General features: G+C 53.2%; 1 protein-coding gene across 2 annotated transcripts in view; it reads right to left on the bottom strand.

The window, feature by feature from the left end:
• The window catches only part of Trim62 (tripartite motif containing 62), a 28138-nt gene extending 10961 nt beyond the window's left edge, over nucleotides 1-17177 (bottom strand). Inside the window, exons 1-2 of one of the 2 annotated variants that reach the window (XM_042271918.2) lie at nucleotides 16128-17177; nucleotides 3370-3483 (exon numbers count right to left, since the gene is read on the bottom strand). In XM_042271918.2, coding sequence (XP_042127852.1) covers nucleotides 3370-3483; nucleotides 16128-16535 — 522 coding nt within the window. In that variant the 5' untranslated portion in view covers nucleotides 16536-17177. The remainder of the gene's footprint in view (nucleotides 1-3369; nucleotides 3484-16127) is intronic. The other variant, XM_042271919.2, reaches the window with a different exon arrangement.
• Between the last annotated feature and the right edge of the window lie 9843 nt (nucleotides 17178-27020).

Below are 27020 nucleotides of genomic sequence, written 5' to 3'. Positions count from 1 at the left end.
ATCATGGAGGCCAGAGACCTTCATAAACAAGCAGAGACTGGGCACATCTTGGTGCTCACTCTAGGAACAAGGCCACCGCCAAGGGAGGTCTGCACATACCTAGAGACTCTCCCTTCCTGGCGACCCAGGAGGAGGCAGAGGAGTGACTGGAGAAAGGTCCCAACTCTGGGTCTCTAGCTGTGGTGGCCTCAACTACCTGAGCTCTGGGTAGCCCAGTTTCCCCATCTGTAAGAGGGGTTACAAAAGCCACATTGCAGGGGTGTGGTGGAGATGTTCATCAAACGGGGTGCAACCCCAGGCGCAGAGGGAAAGCTGATGTACAGCAAAGGAATGATCTGTAACGGGCATGCCCATGGAGTCCACACGGAGAGGTGGCTTCTGAGTGGGCTGCAGGGATGGGGGGAGCATCGGTTGGGCATGGCGGTGGCAGTGGGGGCGGGTAGGCAGAGGGGGGAGCTTGAGGAAGGCTGACAGTCAGGCGACACAGGATGTGGCCGCATGTGGGGCCTGCCTCTGCAATTTCACTTTGTGGGCCTCTGGCTGGCAGTTCACAAAGTCAGAGACCCCACTGTGTTCAGTGCCCGGGGCTCTGTGGGAGGCTCCACAAAGGCTCAATTAGGGCCTGTTCTCTCCTGTGGTGGCTGCTGGCCTGCAGGAAGAACGGCTGGCAGCAGGCCAGCCTCCCCGCGCATGCCCACCCAACACGCCCGGCCCGCCCGGGAAGACAAAGAAGGAGAGGAAAAGAGGCTGGGCATGGAGGGAAAGGCTGCCAGGGGCCTCCTGGAGCCCCAACCCAGGGAGGTTCAGGCTGCTGCGGCCGAAAGGATGGGGTCCACCTCCCTGTGTCCTCTAGAGCCATCTTCCAGGGCCTCCCGGCTCCAGGCTCCCCTGCCTGGCTCCCACTGAGCTGCCCCGTAGCACTGTCCACCCAGTGGCGGCTGATAGTCTTGGTTTGTCTCTGTTTCTGAGGCTGTGCCTCCCCAAGGCTAGTGGGGTGGGGGAGGGATCCCCCCCGAGAGGCGCTCTCACTTTTCCAGCTGTTAGGTAGCCAGGGTTCTTATCTGCTGCCTCCTCCACAAAATGTCTCTCCAGCTAGTGCACGGGCTCTTCCTAGGGAGGAATGGCATGTTCCCTGTCCTTGTGTACATCCCCAGGCCTGGTGCAGGCTGGAGGTCAGAGAGCATCACTGATGGAGGGGAGAGGGAGGGAGGGAGGGAGGGAGGGAGGGAGGGAGGGAGGGAGGGAGGGAGAGAGGGAGGGAGGGAGGGAGGAATGGATGGACGGGTGAACTTGCTTAAGATTATGTCACAGCGTTGAAGGCAGACTCCATTTCCTTTCCAGGCTAGAGTGTCCAGTGTCCCAGGACAAGAAGGGATGGATAGAGAAAGAGGATGAGAGGCAGAGAGAGGGGACCAGGAAGTGGCATATCAGAGTGACAGCCCAGGAGTTCTGTACAGAGCCCTGTTGGGTCTTCCCAAACTTCACGAAGTCATACATCTTGCCACTAAAACAAACAATGGGGCCTCAGGCCTGTCTGCCCGTCTCTCCCGGCTGAACTTTCCTCTCTGATCAGAGTGGGATTGCACTTTCTCACTACCAAACGAGATTTATTATTATGGTTGTTGTTTACACACTTCTTCTACAACTCCTTGCTACGGATCAGATGCTGTGCCAAGTTTGGAGAGTCCCGCTCTCAGGATTCACCTTTCACCACGGGGTCCCGGGGACTGAACTTACGCTGTCAGCCTTGGCAGCAAGCGCCTTTAATGTGCTCAACCACCCTCCCTGACCACTCTATCGAATCCTAGGGCCGAGCGGAGCGATGCTGCCCTGCCTTTCATTTTGGCTCCTTGGTGGGGAAGGCAGCCCAGCTTACCACATTCCCAGACACACACTGGGTCTGGGGCAGCTGTGGCCCTTTCAGAAACACTCTGCCAAGAATGTGTCATCCATCTCAGAGCCTACCAAGGAAAACACCGTCGGAGGAGGAGGGAGAGCAGACGGCCCCCAGGCAGGGCCATCGGAGGGCAGGCAGGCAGGCGCTGCAGAGGAACCAGTCAGGCACCAGGTGAAATATGGCCTCAAAGCCTCCATCAGCATTTCTTATATAAATACACCCGTCCAGACAGGAAGCCGGGCTGGGGAAAGGGAGGGGAGGCGGGCCCCCCAGCAGCACACAGATGGACAGGGAAGGTGGGCAGGAGGTCACTGGAGGGGAGGAGTGTGTGTGTGGGGGAGAGGTGAAGCTGTAGGGAGAACAGACCCTCAGACACCCGCCCAGCCAGAGAGATTTCCATCTGTTTCTCCTCACGGGAGCAGTGTGGAGCCTCCAGATAGACAGAGAAACCAAGGCTGTGAGGAGCACTGAGGTCGCCACCCCCGTGGCTGTTTCTCATCTGTCACCCACTGAGGGGTCCTGCTCAGAGGCCCTCTGGAATGTCCTCTGAAGGAATGTATGTCATGACCCTCCCAAGACCATGCAGCGGGTTGGTGGCCGTGCTGGAACACAGATGTGGGTTACCAATGGCTTCTCCAGCCCAGGTAACCCCCAGGCTCTGCCCCAGCTGGGGTGGCTTTTATCTTGTAGAGCAGGGTCAGCCCCAAGTCGTTCCCTAGAGTTCCCCCGTGTGTGAAGCTCTCCTCCCAGACCTGAAGCTCTGGATTGAACCGGCCAGCGTCCCCACTGTTTGGATAAGGAAGCCCAGGAATGCGATTTACTCAATGTCACATGGCCAGTGTTAGGACTGGACCCAAGCACTCTTCTCAGGTTAGGGACAAAAGGTTCCACCCCATCCCTGTAGCCGGAGACCACAGAACAGAATTTTGCCCTACTTTTCAGCGTTGGAGTCAGGTCCCCCCATCCTCTCCAGGTCTTGCCATGTAGCCTAGGCTAGCCTGAGACTCAACATCCTTCTGTTGAGCCTCCTCGGTGCTGGGATTACAGGTGTGTCTCACGACACCTGGGTTTAGAGTCCTTATCTCTATGCTTGCGTGCTTGAGGGGAGATGACAGGAGCCGTGGCTTGGAGGGGACATGCCACAGTCGGCTCCTGGGCAGTGGGCCCATTTAATAAGGGAAGAACAAAGAGATACTGAGTAGACCTTGTCAGCGCTTCCTGGTCCCACCCCAATGCCTGTCGCAGCTGAAGAGCAATGGCCCCACTCAGGCACCAAAGCCCTCTGTGGCGTTGGGGGTGGGTCCTACTCCCCTTCGCTTTCCCAGAAGCTCCACTCCAGCCCACCCTGCCTCTCTCCCACCACGCTTACGCACCCGGAAGCCAGGTTTCCTCAGAGGGCAGGAGGATCCATCTTTCAAAGCCCGACCTCACCACTGCCCGCCCCGTCCGTCCCCACAACAGGTCAGGCTCACCTTGGTCTCCGCCAGCTGTCGCTTAAGTAGCTGTAGCGCCTCGGTGTGCTCACGCTCGCTGTCCTGAAGGGCTTGAAGCTGCTCCTTCAGCTCCCTCTGAAACACACACAGGGCCTGCATGGGGGAGCAGGCCACACCCAGCCAGGGCAGTCTTCGATGATGGAGAGCCCAGCTCTGTTGGCAGCTGGGGCCTATCCTGCCCTTGACCCCCCAACCCCAACGGCCACCTCCCATTATAGCTCACCCATTATACTCTGCTGAGTATGTTGATTTGTTTCCTAAATCCAAGAGAGAACACTCAGTCATGGTGCCATATCCTAGACCTCTCTTTATTCTGAAATCGGGTCTTATTCTGTAGACCACGCTGTCCCAGAACTCACTGTGCAGCCCAGGTTGCGGCAATCCTTCTGCCTTACCTTCTCAAGTAGCTAGGGTTACAGTCATGAGTCACCAGACCTCGCTCTCTGGTCCTCCTGATGCCAAACAACCTCTGCATACCCTCCCTGCCCCTTAGCCACTGGCTGACATCCGGGTGACGCTCTGGTGGGGACCCAGATGGCGGCAGCACAGCCCGCCGCCGCCACCGGCTCACCGCCTACGGTCTCTGCTTGCCTGGCTGGACCCTGCTCTCAGTCCCTGCTGGCACTAAGTCACTGCAGCCTTTCTGTAGCACTATTGCTACCCCCATTTTCAAGTGGCAAAAGGGTGCGAGGAGGTCAAGAACCTGGCCCCAGACATACAGCCTGCGCATACCGGTCAGGGCCAGCACGGTGAGCTGGAGCCGGCAAGCTTAAAAAGCCAGGTGACATATTTCTACAATGACGAATCTAAGATGACGCACCGCAACAAATCCAGGCAGACAAGACACCACTCTCGGACTGAAAACAGGACTGGGAGCCGGGAGACAAGCAGCCAGGAAAGAGCTCACCATGCTGCTGGAGGCCCCGAGTTTGGTCTCCAGCCCTGATGCACAAAGCTAGCTGTGGTAGCACATGCTGGCAACCCCAGAACCAGGAATGGGGCAAGGGGATCCCTGGGGCTCACTGGCTAGCCAGCCCAACCTAGTTGGTGAGCCCTAGCCCAATGAGAGATCCTGTTAAAAAAAAAAAAAAAAAAAAAAAGGTGGAGGGCTGGAAAGAGGGCTCAGCTGTGAGGAGCACTGGCTGCTCTTCCAGAGGCGCCAGGTTCAGTCCCGGCGCCCACAAAGTGGCTTGCCACAGTCTGTCACTTCTGTTTCTGGGATGAGATGTCCTCTTCTGGCCTCTGTGGCCATCGCACAGGCATGTGGTACACAGACATGCATGCAGGCAAACACTCAGGTACATAAAATAAAAAATTTAAATCTTGAAAAGAACAATAACAAAGACAATTGAGCTTTTTTTTTAAAGGTGGACTGCTGCTGAGATTCAACAGGTGAGGTTGACCTCTGGCCTCCATATGTGCGTGTGCGCGCACACACATACACACACATGTACACACACATGTACACACACACACACACACACACACACACACACACACACACACACAAATATGCCTCCCCCTCTGACAAAAAACAGGCTCAGTGTTGTGATTTTTCCTCTGCCGGGAGTTCCATTTGGCTCAGCAGGACACTTATGATGACCTTGCTTAAAACATTGATAGTTTGTTCATTATAGGTTTTCTGGCCTTAATTTTGTTTGAAAAAGAATATTGTATTGGGTGTTATTTATGTAGACCCCTGAGGTATTTGGAATCTGCTTCCACCTTGCAGTTCCCTCCTCTGCCCCTTGCCTCCACCACCATCTCCACCATCCTCCCTTCTCGCCTTCATCCAGCCAAAATGGCTCTCCTCCATCATCTAGAGCTGACTCACACTTGGGACATTGTTTTGGTGGCGGTGGTGGTGGAGGGATGGACCCCCACCTCCCCACCCCCAGCTTGGGCCCGCTAGGCGAGCATACCACAGTGGAGCCACACTCTCATCCCTCCAGCCTTGGGACTTTGCACTCACTGTTTGCTCAGGCTTAATATCGTCCACTATCGGCTGGAGTCTTGTCTGACCCCCCCACGGGCAGAGGCAGCTCCCTCACACAGTCTGGGGGGGCTGCGCTGTACCTTTCCTTGACAGAAGGGACCAGGCTCGTCCACGGCTTGGGTGTGTATTGCTCGCCTCACTCGTTGCGATCGGACTTTGACGAGTGGGAATCCTGTGCAGTTTGTTTGCTGTTATTGCTTCCTGTATCCTCAGTGCCCAGAGTGGTAGGAGCACATGGCAGGGTCTGTTTATTTGTCAAATAAACAAATCGGGGTGGAGGTGGGTGGTCCCCAATGGAGTCCAGCTGTCTGCACTTACTGAGCCTCTAGCCTCTGTATCATAAGCAAGTGTCCTCCTGTCTGTCCCTCCACCTTCCCCATATTAGCCCTTGGGTTCTCCATGAAGGTCCTGACTACTTATCTCCCTCAGTGGTCTGCACCCAGTGGCTATCTGGTACTGGTTGGGGCTCCAGGAAGGGGCCGTGTCAGTGAATTTTCATGAAAACAGACCCTGTGCAATCCCAGGGACCCCAGTCAGCTTAGGCCAAGTAGTGCCAGACAGGCTGAGGTACTGGATCCTTTTTTTTTTTTCCCTTTTGAGGCAGTTTCTCTGTGTAGCCCTGACTGTCCTGGAACATGCTCTGTAGACCAGGCTGGCCTTGAACTCAGAGATCTGTCTGCTTCGGCCTCCAGAGCACTGGCATTAAAGGCGTGCACCACCACTACCCAGCTGGTTCCTATTTTTCCCCTCCCTCTTACTTATCCATCTTGTCAGAGCAGGGAGGATCCTCGACAAACAGCTGGTCCACTAAACACCGACAGGAGAAATGGCCAGGATGACTTAGGAAGGAGGAATGGAGAACACAGAATTTCCTCGGCTTACCACCACTCACTCGTTCTCCAATGGTTTACTGAGCAGCTACGATGGAAAGGGCACCCCTGAGGTCTGGAGACCCCGAGGTCTGGAGAGACAACAGAGAACAAGGCCGATGCACTTTCCACCTGCGGGGATCTTCCAGTCCAGTGAGAAAGACTGATAACAAACAGGAAAGATAAACAACGAGCAAGGGCATGACCAACATGGTCCATGCTCTAGAGAAGATGGCCGAGTGTGTGCCAGGCAGGCCAATTTAGACGCCGAGGTTGGGGAGGTCTACTCAGAGGAAGGTACACAAGCATAAAGCCAGCCATGAAAATAGGGGTAACAAAAAATATGGGGGTGGCATGTTTTGTGAGAGCAGAGAGCTTCAACAGACACAATGGCTGGAATTCTAGCAGCCGTCTCCGTATGAGGCAACGGTGACTCCAAAAGTCACCAGCTGAAAGGCTCCCGAGCCTCCGAGTCCTCGACGGGCGGGCCTACTGCACCGAGGTGCAGAATGTGGCTCCTTTGGCCCCCTGACAGCTTGGGGTCTAATCTAGCTTGGGAATCTGTCAAGAAGCAGATGTTTGGGGAAAGGGCTTAGTGCCGCATTCTCCCCCACGGTGGTCCCCATGGGTCCTGTAAGGTTCTGGAAACCCCACTTGTCACATTGTTCAGAACATCCTGGGAATGTGGACACACGCCTCACTGATTTTGAACCTAGGGTCCAAGGAACTGACTTGCCCTTCTTCCTACATCCATCCAGGGGCAGTGGAGACCTTTCACCTCTCTGCGCATACACACCAAGGTCTCCTAGGACACCTACAGCACTGTCAGGGCTGGGGACAGAGAGACAAGGGACAGGGCGAACTGGGGAGAGACCAGGACAAACTCACCACAGTGGTCTCAGGGACAGTGCTGGGGGCGTCACACCTGCCTTTCCTTCCTGAGGAGAGGTGGTTCTGTGGGGGGAAGGGTACCCACTGACGCCATCCTGGCCAGAGCCCTCAGGCCTGCTGTGGAGTCTGGTCCGATGGCCACACCCACAGCTCCCGCTTTGCCTTCATCATCCCTGTTCTGAATTCCAACCTCAGGACCCCTCTCTGTTCTGTGCCCGATGCCCCCCACAGAAGCTTCAGTGGACATAAGAGCGTTTCTCCAAACCCCCAAGATGTCTTCAGAGTCTGGGAAGAAGGGCACAGGCCTGGGGCGGGGGGTGCAGCGTTCAAAGCCCTCTCCATCAACCCCGCCATCTCTAGCCATCTCTTGGTCTGTACCTGCACCTGCTCAGCACGACAGCCTCCAGCCTCATGCGGCTATTTGCATTGGGTGAAGATGAAATGGAGTGGAAAATTCAATTTCTTGACCGTGCTGGTCTCATCTCATCTCAAGGGCTCAACAGCCGCTGAGGGCTGGCAGCCAGTTTGCATGAAGCAATACAGATGCAGAACTCTCCGGTGTTCCAGAAAGTTCTAAATTAGACAGCCCTAAATACCGTGCGGCGTTTGCATCCCAGCCCTTGCTCAGTGTGGCCTCTGTTCAGGATGCTCATGTGACTCAGAGGTCATCTGTCCTGCGCGAGCCCATCTCCCGAACCCTCCCCTGTTGTGGGACAATCCCCTCTGTGTGCAGGGCCCATCCTTACACGGTTGTTGCAAATGGATTCTTCTCCCTTTGAGAGAGGGTCTCACAGAGGCCAGGCTGGCCTGAAACTCACTAAGGGGCAGAGGATGACCCTGAACTTCCGATCCTCCTGCAGGTGTGCAACACCACATCCAGCTTATGAGGTGCAGGGGATCGAACCCAGAGATTCACGCATACTAGGTAAGTCCTCTCTTAATGGAACCACATTCCCAAGCTCCACACACTGTATTCTAACTGTGAGGTTACCTATCAGTCTCCCTTGCTAGATCTTGGGCTCCTGAGGGCAGGGGCCATGCCCTGGAGTTGTTCTCACCCTTAGTACCGAGGCCAGGGCCAGACACATCTAGCTTCTGACTTTTGCTAGGTGAACCTGTTCAGAGACCAGGACTGGAGACAGAAAGGCAGGGGACTTGGGCGGGCAGCTCTGGGCCAGCCTCAGAAACGGCTAACCCAGGGAGCCCAAAGCTGGAGCCCACGGGTAGGCGCAGGAGGCAGACTGAGCTGTGCCACTCGGCACTCTAGCATCTTCTCCGGCTCCGGATCAGACAGATGTGGGTGAGAAAGTCACCTGCCAGTTGTGTGTCCCCGGTGATGTCTTCTAACCTCTCTGAGACCCAAGGCCCTCATCTGCAAAATGGTGATACATCATAGGTCCCAGGGTGGGGACAGTGAAATGAGGTAACAGGAGGATGTATTTAGACCCCCAGGGCACATAACCTGGCATTTACAGGGTGCCTGGGATGCTGTCACTGCGTTCCATCCGAGGCCCCTGTCACCGCTTCATGTCCTCGTCCCAGGCTGTGTCCAGGCGGCCCCTCCCTGCTTCCTGAGATGGCAAAAGCAGGAAGGGGTGGGAGGGACCATCTGCTCCAACCCCTGCCTTCGCCAGGACGGGAAACAAATCTGAGGGACTGACTGGCCCAAGGCCACACAGCTTGCCAGGGGAGAGTAAGCCAGAAAACTCACTCCTAGTTGAGAGGCCAGTTAGCAAACAGGAAACTGTCAATAAACTCCTAAGTGACAGAGCAGCCACAGAGGCAGGACACGGTGAGCACAGCTGCCCGTAGGGAGGCTTGGAACCACCAGAGCTGGGAGTAGTGTGGTCTGAGTTTGAACTGTACAGGCATTTCATTGTGACCCAGTACTCGCAACAGTCTAGAAGGTTCTATCTTACAGAGAGAGGAACTGACGACCAGAGAGGCCAGGCAGCTTGCTTAGGGTCACAAAGCTATTAAGAGAGAGCCAAGGTTCTGGGTGACTCCAAAAACACGTTCAAGACTGACCCTTGAGCTCTCTACTCCCTTTATTCAACAGCAACACTTTAGAGTTGCCGAGTACCTCAAAATCCAGAGCAGCCACTGGGCATCAGGGTTACGTGAGGCCCTAACCGTAGAGACATCGAATAGTCAGTCTGCAGCTAGTTGGAGAGGCAAAATCTCGAATAGGTGTCAGGGAGGGCAGAGTTCACATGGGGGTCGGCCTGGGATCCAGTACAGCTGCCACCACTTAGCCAGGTCGGTGGCACCTTCCGCCGTCTTGGGTTTCCAACCTGTAAAGTGAGGCTGTAACAGCATCGGCCTCGGAGAGTTGCTGGGACCATTAAACAGCTCGGTTCCTGGCATGATCCACCACACAGGGTGGGCTGTCATGGTTGTGGAACCCTGTCCTCCAGGCACGCCATGGCCACCGTCGTCTCGAAACCAGAGACGCTGTGATGGTCTGCTCAAGACTGGGAGGTTAGCGCTCCCTCACAGAAGTGGGAGGGGGGTCATCGGACTCTCACGTGAGAGTCCAGCCACCCAGCGCCTCCTGCTCCCTCTGTTGTGTTAACCCTGCCCCGGCTTTGGGGGTGTACAGGAGGTGGGAGAAGGGAGAAGCCACAAAGCCATTTATGTGACTCGTCACCTACGCTATTTCCATGTCGTGCCTCTGGGAGCCATCCACACTTCTATAAGCAACCTCTCACCCATTCTCCAGTAAAGGAGCCTAAACTCATTGGTCCACCAAGCTGGGTGCGGACATTTCTCTGGTTTGCCATTGCCCCTCTGTCTGACACAACACCGGGGAAAGTCACGCAATTGTCAGCCTAAGAGTGAGAGAAACAGGACCTTGGATCACAAGAACACTGAAGTCCACCTTCATTTCTGATGGGAGGGCAGAGAAGGCAGGTGACCGGGCTCCCCTGGCCATTCCAAGTGGTAAGGACTGGTCAGGCAGGGTATACCTGATGTGTGTAGGAAGTCGCCAGAGTCAGGCAGGTGACAGGTGGGTAGAGTCACAAACTGGAAAGGCTGGCTAGGGCCAGCTGGGCTGGAGTGGAGGCCTTGGATGTCATCTGGGGAGAGTTGGAGTCCTCAGTTCATCAGAGCTAGTTCACCGCAGGATAGGGAATGGGGGTGGGGTACTGTGTAGGACTACATAAGCACACAGCTGTACAGCTCTGTCATCAGCTGGAAGGCCCCGGGGCTCTCCATCTATTCGGAAGGATCAGTTCAGAGGAAGTGATTACGGAGAGGACAGAACCAGGGCTCAAAGGCCCAGACTCCTCTACTATGAAGCTGTCTCTCTTCCTGACTCGGGGGGGGGGGGGGGGGGGGGAGGGGCGGCGGAGAAAGATGCTGTAGAAGCCATCTTGACTCTGGCCTCAGGGACCCTTCTCATCTCCATGGAGGCCACACAAGCTCAGAGTCAGAATCCTGACACTGCTTGCCTGTGGTCCTACCCAGAGTCAACTTGCTCAGTCCCTCCCCTGGGTGCTCCTGCTCTTCCTGACAGACACGAGTTCTTCTCTGGCATCAATATTTTTGAGGGCAAGCCCTCCCTGAGCCCCTTGGAGCCTCACGGTCCCTGGCAATACAGCTGTTCTCCTGTCCCTGGCCTCCCACAGACGGCCGTGCACAGCTCCAGGTGTGGAACTGACAGGCTACACGGTCTGCTCACACCTGCCTCCGGTTCCCCAGCATCTTCAGGATCAACTTCTAACCTTTGAAGCATCCCTCCTGCCCCCATGCCACATCCACATCCAGGGCCCATCCTAAGCAAGTCCAGCTTCTTTCCAATCCTTATGCCCTCCCCCAACAACTGTCCATCTGTATGTGTGCCCACATATCCATGCCCCGGCCATATTCACCGCCCAAATTCAAGTTCCAATTGACTCATTGGTGGTGTGACCTAAGCACAGTGTCTGTGCCTCAGTTTCCCCATTCGTAACATGGGGCAATGGTTGTGAGTATTAAAAGAGAGGGAACAGCCTGGTGATCGTGATGGCGCACGCCTTTAATCCCAGCACTCGGGAGGCAGAGGCAGGCGGATCTCAGTTCAAGGTCAGCCTGGTCTGCAGAGCGAGTTCTAGGACAGTCAGTGCTACATAGAGAAACCTTGTTTTGAAAAACAAAACAAACAAACAAAAAAGTGTGTGTGTGTGTGTGTGTGTGTGTGTGTGTGTGTGTGTGTGTGTGTGTGTTCCTTCTCAGTATGTGCCCAGCCCTCTGCAATAGCTGTGGATGTCTTCCTTTCCTCTGCTCACGCCCTCCCTGGCCTGCATTACTTCGGTGAGTTGGCTAGACCTTGGAAACAGCTCCCTATTCAGGAGGGGGCCAGACCCATAGAACCATGGTAGGGCCATGATCAGGTAGCTTTGTCCTGGGTTCAACACAGGACCAACCCTCAGCAACCATATAGGTATTAAGTCCAGGACAAAACATTAAAGTCAACCTTGAATCCAAGTTTGATCGCACCTCCAAATCTTTCATGCCCACCCTGTGTCCAGCAGAGCTCAAGGTGGGGTGTCCAGCCAGACTGTGGCCTTGGACTGACTGGATACGGGGCTCTGGCAAGCCTATTTTCTTATCTATAAAGTGGAGAGAGTGGACCAGAGGGTGTCCGAAGCTCATGTACTTTTGGTTGCTCCCGGAGGAGACAGAGGGCTGATTAAGAGGCTGTGCCTTCCACCTCTTCCGCCTGCTTATAGGAAAGACTCGGGTACGTTCCCAGTCTCCCAGCCTCAGGGAGTGTCTGAAGAATGCTGCTGAGCCTCGACCCTCTCTGGATGTAGGGACAGGAAGGGCTATCTCAAGGGACTGTGCCCGCCACACAGCACCAGGTACCCTGAAACAAACACCCAATCCACTCCACTCTTCAGACTTGTATTTTGCCACTATCAACCTCGTCACCAGACAGTTTTGTTCCAGAAAATGAACATTCTGGGGGTGGGGGGCGGGCAACTTCCACTCTCAGCTCTACCCTGTGACCTGAGCTCTGTGCAGCTGGACTAGGCTTCCTGGCTGCCCAGACAGCTTCATGGAGAGGAGTGTGGGCGCCGCCAGCCTCACGTTCATGCAGGCTGCTGTGTGCACAAAACCCTGCCCTTTCCCAGGAGATGTGACGGCAGAGGGCCATTTCCCCAGGACAGAAAACCTCATCGGTCTCCTTGACCAGGGTACAAAATAAGCGCTTTCGTGGCTGTCACCCTTGGGAGAGGCGGTGACGCTCTCTTTACACGGAAAGTGAACAGTCTTCCTCTGACTCTGGTGTCTTAGATCAGAAGGGGGACAGGAAAGTCCATGCTTTCCACTTAGCAGAAAAAAGTCAGAGCCGAGATTTGAGCCGCCCCCCCGCCCCCCAGCCCGCTCTTCCCTCCTGGGCTGACTTCTTGTCTCTCTCTCTCATCACTGTGCCCAGCTTGTCAGGCTCCCATCCAAGGCCCGGTCCTGCTGCCTTTGTTGGCATGAGGCACGCCTTAGGAAAAGCTCCAGTGATCACATGAGGCCTGGAAAGGGACGCTCCGATGAATCGGATCCTCTCTCTGGGGGTCAGGAACCTGAGATGGCTAGGGAGCCGGATGCTCTGCTTGATCAGGGTGACATCCCAGCCACCTGCCCTGGGGTGTCAGCCGGCACCAACAGACTGTGTCCCTAGTCTGGTCTTGTGCTAAGTGCTCTTGATACAAAAACAGGCGGGGTGGGCAGGAGACAATTCTGAATGATGGATGGGGAGGCCAGGGAATGGCCCTCAGAGGCAGCAGAGAGGCTGTACGTGGCCCAGGTGGACTGGCCCCAAGTCCTGACCCTGACACTCACCATCACTTAGCTTTGCAAGCCTGCCTCCATTTACAAAAGGAATAAATCACAACGGTACCCACAGCAGGTGTTGTGAAGATCACGTGACGCATTACAAGACAGCTGTGGGCAGCCCTTGGCTCATGGACCCCGAACTCTTTGGAGATGAGCTCATCCCTCTCCTTTGCTCTGTGGTCCAGGTGCTCATCAGCAGTGGGGGGAGGGGTGCATGCACACGCGCGTGTGCACACACACACACACACACACACACACACACACACACACACACCGGCATGAAACTTTTACACAACTATACAGTAATTCTAGCCCGGCTTATCCACAGGTAGGATGAGGGATATTTGGCCTTTTACATCATATTGCCCCACTTCCTGTGTACATATTATCATTAGAATAAGTACAGATGTCTAAAAGTTATGCTGGCTGACTGTGCCAGCCACAGTTCTAGGCACTTCGAATCAAGAACTGTTAACCTTTACGACACCCTCCCTGGGAATGTAATCGATGACACCTGGAGACTCAGACGACTGAGGTGACCTGACTGAACTCCTGCAGCAGTCAGGATGCACCCCCTGGAATCCAGGGTACAGAACAGTTTTGTATGGCAGGTCAAGGGGTCAGAGGCTCAGAGATAACAAGTCATTTTCCTAAGGTCACACAGGCAGCATATGGCAGGGCCAGGGTGGAGCAGCCTGAGGACAAAGACAAAGCTATTAATCCTCTCACTCCAAGATTCAGAATAAAGGTAACTGCTGCAGGCCAAATTCTGGGTAGGGGGTCTGGAGACCCCAGCTGTGTGTGAGCCTGGCCTCCTCTGCCTTCAAGACCTTGGGTAAGTCTTCCCTCTGCCCCCCACCAGTTCTCCATCTGGCAAGTGAGTTCCACACCAGGTGCTCTCTCGGGCTCTGCCAGCTCTGGGGTAGGGGCCCCAGCACAGGGGCCACTGGCTGCTGGGGGAAGCAGAGCTTGAGGGTGGAGGCTGCCCCGTTCTCAGTTCTGGCATAGTTATTGAACCTGCTTTCCTAGGAGGCAGGAGAGGCAGATGGGGTGGGGCGGGGCCTCTCGGCGGGCGGCGAGGGGAGGCAAGTTTCTCTGCCACCATCTGCCTAAGTCCCAAGGGGACATCGAGGCAAGTCTCTTTCTCAGGTGAGAGAGGTGGAGATGGAAGTTGGGCCAGGAGAGCGTGTGAGTTCTTGAGAGATCTCAGGAGGAGGAAGGACGGGAAGGTGTGCTGCTTGCTCCTCCTACCCTGGCTCAACACTTCGAATAAGTTCTTTCCGGATGAGCCACAGCAAGGTCCAGGCGGGGAGGGAGGTAATTATTTCCTGATTAAGTTCTTGAGGGATGGAGAACTTGCTACTTGAAAGTTAGCTGACAATGTTTTCTTTTTCTTTCTTTCTTTTTTCTTTTTTGAGACAGGGTTTCTCTGTAGCCCTGGCTGTCCTGGAACTTGCTCTGTAGACCAGGCTGGCCTCAAACTCAGAGATCTGCCTGCCTCTTTCTCCCGAGTGCTGAGATTAAAGATATATGTTACCACTGCCTGGCTATTTTTTTTTTTTTTGTAAAAATATCTTCTACTTCTAAATCCTCTGGTTTGGGCCAGATTAGACCAAGCTTGGTCATTCATTCATTTATTCATTCATCCACCATATGGGGGGGGGCAATAAACTTACTAAGGAAAAAGCTGTTGAAACCTTGAGGAACTGTCTACTATTGGTATCCCAAAGCCAGGGAGGAGAATTGCTGGGTTGAAATAGGTCAGCTTGAAAAAATGATTCAAATAAGCTTGGGAATCACTTTATTAAATAGACTTAATCTTAAATAGACTCAAGATTTCTCCAAGCCTTTAGCAGGCAAATGTGAAACCGAGAATTCTCTAGTGGGGAGACTAGGGAGATATGCAATATGATCCCAGTAATCTGGCCTTGGAAAGCTTCCTTACAAAGCACCACACCTGGGGCTGGAGGGTGGCTCAGCAGCTAAGAGCTTCTGCTCTTGCAGAGGACCTGGGTTCGGTTCCCAGCACCCCCTGATGACTCATAATCATCTGTAACTCCAGTTCCAGGGGGTCTGACACCTTCTCCTGGCCTCTTAGGTGCACACAAGTACATGGTGTGCATACACAAAGGCAAAACACTTATACACATAAAATAAAATAATTAAAAATAAATAAAATATCATACTTATTGATAAAGGACATGAAGGGAAATGTAGGTCTCAGCATGTGTATATATCTGTATTTCTCTTGATATGCATTTCTCTTTCTATACAAGCATGGTGCTTGAGGGAAGCTCTGGAGGGAAGATGTCGTAAGTGGAGCCTTGGGAGTTTTATAGACACTGATAAGGGTCTGGCTGTCTTGTCAGTGACAATAGGGAGGTTTAAGGGAGATTAGCTGCAGTTAAAGGCTGTGTTCAATTAAATACTCAAAGATTTTCATGTAGATGATGTCAACAGGGGTCATCAAGAGGCCCTGGTGAGTCCTAGGGGCCTGTCTTCACCTTCCCCTATCACCTTTGAGTCTAATTCTCCAAATCTTGAATTTTCATTTCCTGGTTCCACTCTCAATCCGCCCCTTCTCTGGTTTAAATACAAAACGGTTCTTGCCATATTTGAACTTGATCCCAACCTTAGACCCTCACACACCTTGGCCTAAGACTTGGCACCCAAATCTGCCCTCTGGGCAATCTGCATGTTTTAAGCTTAACTCCCACCTGCATGGCACAGCCGAGGCCCGGTCCTCACTCTAGATCTCTATGATCACCTGGAGCAGCAAGCCGCACCCACAATGCCCCCAAACCTGCCACTGTGGCTGCATTTAGAATAGCATATTCCCCATCCTCTCCCCCGCCCCCATCCCGCGCTAGCTGTGATAGTGGTCCTGCCCTAGCCCGGAGGAGCTGATGTCTCTCTTTCTGCCTCAGCCAGCATCTGGTCCAGCTGTGACTCCCTCTCTACCCATCATCCCCACCCCACTCTCTCCGAGGCACGGATTCCCACCCCAGATACGTCTCGAGCCCATTCGATAGAGATGCCCAAGGACCACGCCCCCTGCCCCGCCCCTCACCACAACCACGCCCCTCTGGCATTAAGTCGGCTTGGGGCCCTTGGCCCTAGCGGAACCCTGACCCCACCCACTTCCCCGCCTGCCTGCCACGCACCTGCAACTCCTCGAAGGCATCGTCGATGCCGGTGACCTGGTGCTGCTCGTGCAGCGCGGGCTCATCACAGAAGAAGCAGAGCAGCGCGCGGTCCGTGAGGCAGAAGAGCTTGACCTTGTCATGCGCCTGGCAGGGTCGCGCGGCGCGGCGCGCGTTGAGGATGGCGTCCAGCGGGAAGGCGCTGTAGCGCTCCACGATGTTGGCCAGCTTGAGACTGGGCGCCAGCGCGGGCTCGGCGAACGTGCGCCGGCACTCCGGGCAGTCGCGGGCGCCCTGCGCCTCCTGCCGCACCCAGTGTTCGGTGATGCAGCGGCGGCAGAAGTAGTGCTCGCAGCCCAGGCTCACCGGGTCCTGGTAGATGCTCAGGCAGATGGAACACAGCAGCTCGTCCTTGAGGCTGCACGCCATGGCGCCGGGGGCGGTGCGGAGCGGAGCCCGAGAGGCCAGCAGCCGGCGCGGCGCGATCGGGGGCGGCACCCGGGGGCCAGGCCCACGGGGGCACGGGAAACAGGCGCCGGGGAGCGCGGGGGGCGCTGTCTGCGATGCTGGGGACACGGTGGCTCGGTGCCGAGTGGGGGCCACCCGGGATGCGAGCCCTGGAGCTCGGTTTCGAGATACTAGATGTCCACCAGCGATGGGCGCTGGAGGAGAGAGGCCGAGGGCGTCCCAAGGAAGGGGCTCCAGGCGAGGAGGGTCTAGAGGACCAGACAGTCCCAAAGGATAGATGCTGCGAGAAGGAGATCCCGAAGGGGGGCGGAGGCCACAGTGGGGCTGGAATCCCGGGACCCGGACAGCTTTGGGAGCGGGGCGAGCTGGGGATGGGGAATTCTGCGGGACAGAGCAGCCAGACCCAGCCGCACCGCGGCTTTGCCCGGCAGAGCAGAGGAGGGGTGCCGGCCCGCTCAGCTGCCCGACCCTGGCCGCAGATCCCGGCCCCGCGCGGCCCCTTACCCGCACCAGCTCAGCGGCCACCGCTTCGGTCCAGCGCAGCCTCTCAACCCGGAACCAGCCGAGTCGAGCTGCCCGGCGCCCTGGCTCCCTCTCCGCCCCCGCGGGCGGGACCCAAGCCGCTCCGCCCCCGCGGCGGGCGGGGGAGGGGCGGGGCCTCCAGGCTCCAGATCCCGCCTGGCCTCCACAGAGCTTCTGGCCACTAGGGACAGGGAAACCAGCTGTTTTGTTCTGGGTCTGCACAGCTGGCAGGTTTGCTTAGGGTTCTGGCGGCAGGGGCCAAGAGGAGAGCTAATGCAGAAAAGTGAGAGGCCAGCGCCCAAGTAAGGACCATCTCAATGGACGGTCAATTTTTGGATGATCGAGATTTGAGGAAAACAATACTGAGTGTTAAGACGATGCTGTGTAGTCTGCATAAAACATAACGTTTGCATAGATTGTAGGTAAAAAATTGGAGACTTACCATGTTGGCTTAGGCTAAGTTCAAAGCTGCCACACACCTAAGCCCTCAGGTCCTATTTCCTCTTCACTTTCTTAGGAATGCTCTTAGTAGAACATTGTGGAGAGAACCCTGGCTAATGTCTGGCCTCAAGGGTTCTTGCCATCCATCAAATGCTTCTGCATTGCTACATTTGTGTGTGTGTGTGTGTGTGGTGTAGGAGGGAAGGAAAAAGTATAATGGGAGACCTTGTCTTTTGTGCCAGATAAAGAGGAGGTAAGGGATTTCTAAGCAGGTGTGTGTGTGTGTGTGTGTGTGTGAGAGAGAGAGAGAGAGAGAGAGAGAGAGAGAGAGAGAGAGAGAGAGAAAGAGAGAAAGAGAAGGGGAGGGAGAGGCAGAGAGAGAGGGAAGCACATGGGGATGTCCATGCTGTTCTGTATTGTTGGGGTGGGATGGAGAAGAGGTTTGGGGGAGGTAGAAAGCATGGGGGTCTTTGTAAAGAATTTCCTGAAGAAGTTGAGCTTTCAAGCAGGGAATGACCTGTCATGGTTTGGGTTTCTGGAAGTGTTGGATGCTCATTACATCATCAGAACAGTGAAGGCAGGGACCCTTTCCCATGCACGCAACGCTGGGCACAAGTGGTACAGGCGAGCTCAGCAGCAAGCTGAGGCTTGCAGGGGGGAGGAAAGGCTAGGAAGACTAGGTCCCGGGGAGCTGGTGGCTGTCCGAGTGCCTGCCAGAGGTCAGCTCCGAGTTTGGCCGCTGATGACTGTGGGTCAGGAGAAGGCCGTGGGATTAAAAATATAGACACCTAATAAGTTAGTGGTGGATAAAAGGGGGTGGTGGAGAGGAAGCATTGAGAGCACATTGCGTGACCTTTCCTGTGGAGACATGAGCAAGGGTTTGTTCACCCCAGACAGGCACCTAAGGCATGGTGAACCAGTGAGTTTATTGGGATTAGTTACAGGAGCGGGGCTGACTCAAAGGCAGCTGCATCACTGAGGATCCCACCCCAGCATGAGTGACAGCTCGTGAAAGTTGCATCCCTAGGGACCCCTGCACAGCGTTCGGGTAGCGCAGCCCGCCTGAGAGTCCCCTCTCCTTGTCAGTCGCTTTAAGGCTTCTATACCCTTGGGAAGGGGCTTAGTGAATCCTGTGCCTGTCTGCATTCCTTGAGCCTTGGGAGTTTTATTTAACTTTTGGGGTCTTGTGAGCCTCTCCCCTTCTTGGAAGGAACATTTCATGCAAAGGAAATGACTACGCAGCTCCCCAGTGCCCGCCTCTTCCACCAGTGTGTTCACCGGAGTTAAACTTTCCTGAAGTACAATTTAAGAAAGAAATGTTTAATTCTGTTGGTACGCCCTCCACCATCCTCACCTGGCTCCTGTTTCACCTTGTGAGAGACGAGTTGGTTGCTCAGGAGACAGCTATTCCTGGCACTCAGAGGCTGGATTCCGTTCGAGTGACTCTCTATCCAATATGATCCCAGGAAGGCAGACCTCAGTCCAGTTCCAGGAGGGAGTTGTATTTGATCCAAATCATGATGGTGGCAATCCCTCTTGTCAGTAATGGATTGGTCATTTCTGACTTGGAAAGGAAAAACCAGAGAGAAAGACTCAGGATAGGGGAGACTTCTGGGAGGAGTCTCTCCGTGCTTTGGCATTAGAGTAGCCGTGCCGTGCCTAGTCTGAGCATGCAGCCAGCGCCTGAGGGAGAGTGAAGGATCCATGGGGTCCTCTCACTTGGCAACCTAAAGAATCCTGACTGATACTTCGACACATATTCCCCCACCACCCTTTTTCCCCCCAAACAGAGCAGAGTCTAAGTTATTGAAACAACTGGAGAGAAATGATTAAAAAAAAAAAAAAAGGCTTGGTGATGTATAAAACAGGTTGTGTTGTTCAGTGTGTATTTACTGATACACGCAGGCCTTTTACTAGGGTCTGAAATACACTATGCATTTTGCAGGCTCAATGGGAAAACAAGAACACATTCTTACACTTACACAGAGCATTATTGGATATGAGTCTCAAAGCAGTCTTAACTGGTTTGGATCATGGTCTCCATTTTACCAAGGAAAGTGCCAAGATACAGAAAACAGGAGCGGAGTAGAATCACTGGCTGTCCATCAAAAGTCCTCCTCCTGTTTGTTAATGGTAGTAGAGAAGCAATCAGAAGAAGTAGCTGGTCTGCCAGAAACTGAACTTTCCAGCTTCCTTCCCAGCACAGTGTGGCTTTGTAACTCAGCTCTTCCCAGTGAATTGTAAGAAGAAACAGACCTTAAGGCAACGAGCTTTTGCTCTTCCATGCTGTGTCCACTGGACCATTTATATGCCAGGAACTTGACTTCAGTAATCCTTCAAAGGGCTAACAGAGCAAAGATATGGAAGGAACCTGGGATCCTGAATGACTGTGCGGAGTGGGACCACCCGCTGACATGGATGTGAATGAATGGTGTGAGCTAAGACCGAGCTGACTATAGTGTAGGTCACTTGTTTCTAAGAAATAACATCAAGAATTTTGGGAGGGGAGGGGGGAGCTCTTCAATAGATACTGTTGAGTAAAAACCACCACCACCACCACCACCACCACCACCACAACAACAACAACAACAACCCCACAAATATATGCAGACACTTAGACATGGGCACATGTGGACTTATGCATACACACAGACATGAATTTCAGACCCAAAATTCTGCAGAACCACATAGCAATTCTAAGTGTGTTCAGCTGTGGGCTGGAATTGTGAGAGACTTTAACTTTTTCATTATATAGCCCTACTTTTTTTGTATTCAGAAAAATAAGGATTTAATTGAGCCTCGTTAAAGGTTCACATTTGCAAATTCACCTTCTCTTAAAATCTGGCCTGAAAACCAATACTTGAGATACCAACTGTAGATCAAAGATATTTGAAAAAAAAAAAAATCACTGGTGCTAAACACAAACAAGCTTTTAAATTGTTATTTCCCTCTTAACAATACAGTCTAAAATGGCATAGCATTTTCATATGTCGGATGCTATAAGCAATCTTGAGATGATTTAAATCTATGGGCAGACATGTATAGGTTATATATGATGTCATTACACATGGATTTGAACACCCGTGGATTTTGGTTAACGTGAGAGTCCCCAAAGATCTTGAAGGATGGCTGGATATTTAAAGTATCTTTAAACAGAAACGTGCATAAAATGCAGTTACATATTGATAGATGGCTGAAAATGTGCTCAGGGACTTGCAGGAATGCAGCCCTGTGTTTCCTCTCAGGGCAATGACTCAGTATTTGTAAAGTCGGTTCTTGCACTGACTTTATAGACCGTCACTACCACGAATAGTGAGAGGCGGCTGTATTTAAAGCAGTTATGTGTAACAGCACCTACCAATGCAAGGTACCAACACCCACGTCCCTTTCCATCTAGGTAATGCTGGCTCAGGCCATTGGCAGGGGAAGAGGAGGGTGAAGGTCTAAGTGAGCCTCTTGGGCCATGCACTGATCTGGGTGCTTCGTGCCATTATTTTTATGAAAATCTCATAGCAGCCCTCTGGAGCTGACATTTTTCTCTGCAGCTGCAGAGCTGGAAACTGCTCAGAGCTGCGAAGTGGCCTGCGTGAAACCAAATCCAGTAGGCGACAGAAGGATCTTACGGAGCAAGTGCTACCAAGTTAGCTGTGGGGGTCTGCCTATCCACTCTGTAAGACTCCAAGTGGCCTTCCAGTTCCCAAACCCTCCCCACAGGGTAATTCTGAGGTGGGGCTCCCCATTACCCAAAGCCTTACTCCGGCCTTTCTAATTCAGGGAGATACCCTGCTGCTTCTCAGTGGGGGACCTTGCCTCCTACTGCTACAGAGAGTAAAGCCCTGTGTGGGACTTCTCTGTTTCCAACCCTCAAGGTGTCTATAGAAACATGGAAGTGCTGGGCGCCATGAGGCCGTGTGAAATGAACCTACAGATGGAATCCACACACTTCTATCTTCGTTCACCCCAGCCGCAGAGGGTGAAGCTGGCCTGAAGTTCAAAAGGAGTTCCTCCACCTCAGCCCTGCCCCCCCACCCCTACCCCCTGCACCCCCACGCCCCGCACTCCCTCCCCAGGCCACCTCTGGGATCTGTGTCTTTCAATTTTCCCCTTCTTGACTCCATTTCTGCCTCCTTCCTTGTCACTGGCTGCTTGTCCTCAGGCCATAAACATGCTCAAAGGACACTCCCCGATTCCCACACCATGGTCTCCCCTGCCAGCCACCACCCCTTGCTGGCCTTTCTCTAGCCCAGCTTCTTTTTTTTTTTTTTTTTTTTTTTTTTTTTTTTTTTTTTTTTTTTGGTTTTTCGAGACAGGGTTTCTCTGTGTAGCTTTGCGCCTTTCCTGGAGCTCACTTGGTAGCCCAGGCTGGCCTCGAACTCACAGAGATCCGCCTGGCTCTGCCTCCCGAGTGCTGGGATTAAAGGCGTGCGCCACCAACGCCCGGCCTCTAGCCCAGCTTCTTGAAAGAATCGTCTGCACCTCCTCCCATGCCGTGTGCCAGCCCACGACTCCACTGAATTCACTAATAATCTCCTAATTGCCAATTAAAAATAGCTTCTGATGTGCAGGGGCCGCGGTATGAAAACAAACCCAAGGAAAGAGCGGAGGAAATTTAAATATTCATTACTCCTCCATCAGAAGGACATAAACTTGGATTATATCCTTTATCACATGTAACACACACACAAGGAAAGGAGACACACACACACCACACACATGAGGAAAGGAGACACACACACCACACACATGAAGAGAGGAGACACACACACAAACACACACACCACACACATGAGGAAAGGAGACACACACACACACACACACACACGAGGAAAGGAGACACACACGGAAGGAAGATATATGCATGTGCGCACACACTCACACACACACACACACACACAGAGAGAGAGAGAGAGAGAGAGAGAGAGAGAGAGAGAGAGAGAGAGAGAGAGAGAGAGAGGAGATCTTTAAAAACAGTCTTGTATTCTCTCTCTAAACCAGTGTGCCTTAGTGTGGTTTCTTCCAAGAGCTGAGATTGAAAGATTCCAGTAAAGACAGTCTGTTTGGGGGAGCGCAAATAACTGGAATAGTGAAGTGGGAAAGTGAGGTAGGGAAGGCACATTTTTATCACAGAAGACAGCTAGAAAGTTGCTCTGCAGGAAGCCCCGGGCAATGGTACAAAACACTTATCTCAGAGTCATTTCCCCAGAAAGGTACAGGAGCTGGAGGTGTTCCCTTGCCGTCTTGGAGTGCCGCGGCAGCATCTTAAAGGTGTGTGATTCCGTGACCCCAGTGAGCAACAGCCAGCTAGCTCTCAGCAGTTCCGGGGCTAGGAGTTGCCACTCTTGGGGATACACCGCCAGGTGTGAACAATAAGGGCAAGGCAGTGACAGAATTTGTTATGGCCTCCCCCCTTGCACTTGCTCAGATTCCTTCACAGCCATTGAAAGTTCACGGGCTGTCACCGCTTCTCCGTGGTGGCGGTCATTCACAACAGAGTAAAAGGCGAAAGAAGAGCTGGGCTGTATGACTGTACAGGACTGTATGAGCCTGTATACCTGCAGGTCAGCATTAGGGAAGCTCATGCTGATGTAAGAGAAAGAAGAGGGGGAGGGGGAGGGGGAGGGAGAGAGGGAGGGAAGGAGAAAGAAAGTAGGGGAATGGGCGGCGAGTAGGGCAAGCTCTAGTCCCCATTGCTTAGACTACTCATCATCCTGCTTCTCTCCCCTCCTGGGTCAGCACAGGTTACTTAAATTGCCAGTGTCGGGCTTCTTTCTTTGCCCAGAGTTTGTGGGAAGCCCCAAACTGTCAAGGAGCAGATGGAACCCACTTGAGTTAAGCTGTGAACAGGCCTTCTCTTCTCTCCCTCCCCTCCGAGATCTAGGATCTTCACCCTAACAGACTGAAGCATTGGAGACAGGGAGTGTTGATTTACCAGGCAGGGTGTTAGCATAAAGGTGACAGGGGTCTGTTACAGACTGCTGCCAGTTAGGGATGCAGTCCACCCATGGTGCTGTGGGCTCAAGGGACAGAAGGGCATCAAGGACAACTCATGCCCTCCTTCTAGGTGGTGCCTCAGCTTTCTGCCTCCAGGCGCTTGGTTCAATGTTGGTTGGTTGTTTGGTTTTATGATGGCAGCTGGTGGGTGGTATACAGCAGGACAACCTGAGTGTCAGTCACGTGCCCACTTCTTCTACAGTCATGTTTGGGAGAATCCCACATCCTGTGGGAGCTCAGAGAGAGGTGCTATCCAAGACACTGTGAATAGAGGAGGTAATCCAAACTGGTCAAGTCTATGAAGTCCGAGGAGAGTCATGGTTCTTCCAGGGCACTCTGCTCCCTTATAATCAACCATCTGCAGTTGGATGTTCTCCAAGAGAGGCAAGAGCTCAACCTGTGTCTGCTCTGACAGATTGGACACTTGGTGGTGGCAATACCTAGATCAGCTTGGTGACAGGGGTTCCATGCTGTTGGACTGCACACAGCTTCTATTCCTGCCACTACGGCTTCTTGGTTCACTAGCCAGTTGGGCATACTCCGGGATGTTTAGAAGAGAGGCAGGCTCATCTCCACTGGATGAGTCATTCCATTTACCCGGATACTTGGGGCTTACTAAACAAGGGGTCTCTGGCAGACAATATAATGAGACAGAGCTTCACACACCTGTATCATTGCCCACTGATGCACCCACGGGCTTCTTCTTTAGACCTTGTCTGTAATTTTAAAATTTCACTCTTGACTATACCATTCAAACTGCCCAGGAGTCCTGACCTTAATCTGCTTTCCTTTCTATATCAAACTGACGATTTGATTGACACACTGCTTGAAGTTCTGGGGGTGGGGATCTTCCCTGACCACCATTCTTTAGGGTCCCTGAGAGGGACCCTAAATGCAGCAAGAACTCTTTTTGTCTTCCACCAATCTATTGAGTTAGCCTTTCCAGTACATCCAACATGATGGCTGGGCACTTGAAACCTATGTGGAGCAAGAAGGACATGAAGGATGTACAGACACACAGACACATGTATAGAAAAACTGGGGTCAGGTGGGTGGTGCCCACTCTGATGGAGTGGTACCAACTACGCAGGAACATGGGAACTCAGGGAGTTTATTATGTACAGTATAGGTCCGGAGGTGTTAGCTAGTCCTGGTAGGAGATGTCTGCAGGAGAACAGTCTCAGCTGTAAACATCTGGGATGAAAAGTTACAGTTGCTAGCTTTGTCGCACGCGCACACACGCACTACCAACATTCGTACTTGGACCAGAGGAGTCTGTATCCCCCAGAGCCTAGCCCCAGGTTGCAGGAAGGTTTTGATGAATTCCCATGGATAGGAGGAGGCCTTGGACCTTGACATGGCTGTGCCCATGTTGACAATACACATTCACTCATGCTTCCTCTGCTTCTCAAACTCCAGAAGCCAAGGAGAGACACTTCCTCCTTGGGTCAAATGGTCAGAAAGAATCCCCGGTGCAGTCATAGGTGTGAACTGGCAGGACAGGCTCCCCTGTACACAGAGGTGATAACACAGGGGTGCTGATCTGACTTCTACAACTTGTTTTTGGTGGCTGGTTCTGCAGGCTCCATTTCCAACCTGCTTTGGATTGCTGTGCACATTCCTGACTGGTTTGGCGGGGCTAACGAGACATAACCTAAGATGGGAAGTTCTGGTTGCGTGGTCGGTCCCTCTGTGGCTAAATGCTCAGTGTCTATTAAAAGCAACACTAAGCACTGGATTTCAGATACCAACTGATCCCTGGATCCCTCAGTGCTTTCACCCAGCACCCCAGGAGTCTCCCACAGGGGATCTCTATGTACTAGGATACTTCTATCACATGCAGTGTACACAGTAAATGGATTGGAGCAGCATTTTCACATGGGGCGTATCCTGTCTTCAAAACCTAGAAGTCTACTGAATGTATCTTTCTAGGTTGTAAGTAGAGAGCCTGGTTGTTTGTCTTTCCTCAGAAGGGCTGTTACCGAATGTCCTGGATCACTCAGTCCCTAGCAGCTGGGTCAGAGCCCAGCTGTTTTTCGTCTCCCATTCTCTCATTCTGTCCTAGTATCACACGGCTTTTGCCATTTTGGAATCAGAGCAACTAAAATTACCCTAAAGAGACAGAAGATTGGGTCCACTGGGCCTGAGGGGATGGCCCAGTGCATAAGAGTGCTTGCTGTGCAGGCATGAGGACTGTGCAATCCTGAGGACCCGTGCAGGCGTGAGGACCCGTGCAGGTGTGAGGACTGTGCAGGCATGAGGACTGTGCAATCCTGAGGACCCATGCAGGCATGAGGACCTGTGCAGGTGTGAGGACCCGTGCAGGCGTGAGGACTGTGCAGGCATGAGGACTGTGCAATCCTGAGGACCCGTGCAGGCGTGAGGACTGTGCAATCCTGAGGACCTGTACAGGCGTGAGAACCCATGCAGGTGTGAGGACCTGATCTCAAATCTTTGGCACTCATGTGGGGAGCTAGCAGTGGCTGTGCCAGTGCCTATAATGCATTGTGGGACACAGAGACAGGAAGATCACTGGGACTTGCTGGCTGCTGACCTAGCTCTAGGCTCAGTGAGAGACACTGTCTCAAGGGGATAGGAGGGACGGTGATAAAGCAGGACACCCAATATCCTCCTCTGAGCGTGCGCGTGCGCGCACACAAACACACACACACACACACACACACACACACACACACACACACACACACGCATGCACGCACACACGACAGACAAATTCAGTGGTTCAATCCTCGCCAGAGTGGAATTACTTGCTTTGCTTTGCCCATGGTATCCCATCTGGGGTAAATTGACATTTATTTGTTCCTGTTTACCCAGGAAAATTCACACAACACCTGCCTTTGTCTTAGAGGGCATCCACGACACTTGCTGCTTCCCTCTGTCAGACCAGGTGAGCATGTGATCACCACAGTGAACCAGAGTGAGAGTCACCGGTCACCGTAACACATAGCTGGGGAAAGATGGCACGCACAGCGCCATCTGTTCCCAGTGGACGCAGATCGGCTTGTCCTTTCTGAAAGTGCCTGGGATGAACAAAGAAAGCACGTTTACCAGAACATTCTCCCTCCCCACCTTGACCCTCAAATTTTAGATGTTTCTATTTGACCTTCCTACCATTAGGGAATCTGTCTTTATACATTAAGAAATGTGACGCCTGGCAGTGGTGTCACACGCCTTTAATCCCAGCACTCGGGAGGCAGAGGCAGGTGGATCTTTGCGAGTTCAAGGCCAGCCTGGGCTACAGAGTGAGATCCAGGAAAGGCACCAAAACTACACAGAGAAACCCTGTCTCGAAAAATGAAAAAACAAAAAAACAAAACAAAACAAAAAAAACCAAACCAAACCAAACCAAACCAAAAACAGAAATGTGAGGACTGGGGATGTAGCTCAATAGGCAGAGTGGGCAACACAAAGCCCCATGTTTGACCCCCAGAACTGCATAAAACTGGGTGCGGTGGGGCATGCCTGTAATCC

Source organism: Peromyscus maniculatus, chromosome 2 (genome assembly GCF_049852395.1).
Source record: "Peromyscus maniculatus bairdii isolate BWxNUB_F1_BW_parent chromosome 2, HU_Pman_BW_mat_3.1, whole genome shotgun sequence".
NCBI lineage: Eukaryota > Metazoa > Chordata > Mammalia > Rodentia > Cricetidae > Peromyscus > Peromyscus maniculatus.
This window is presented reverse-complemented; position numbering and strand designations above follow the sequence as displayed.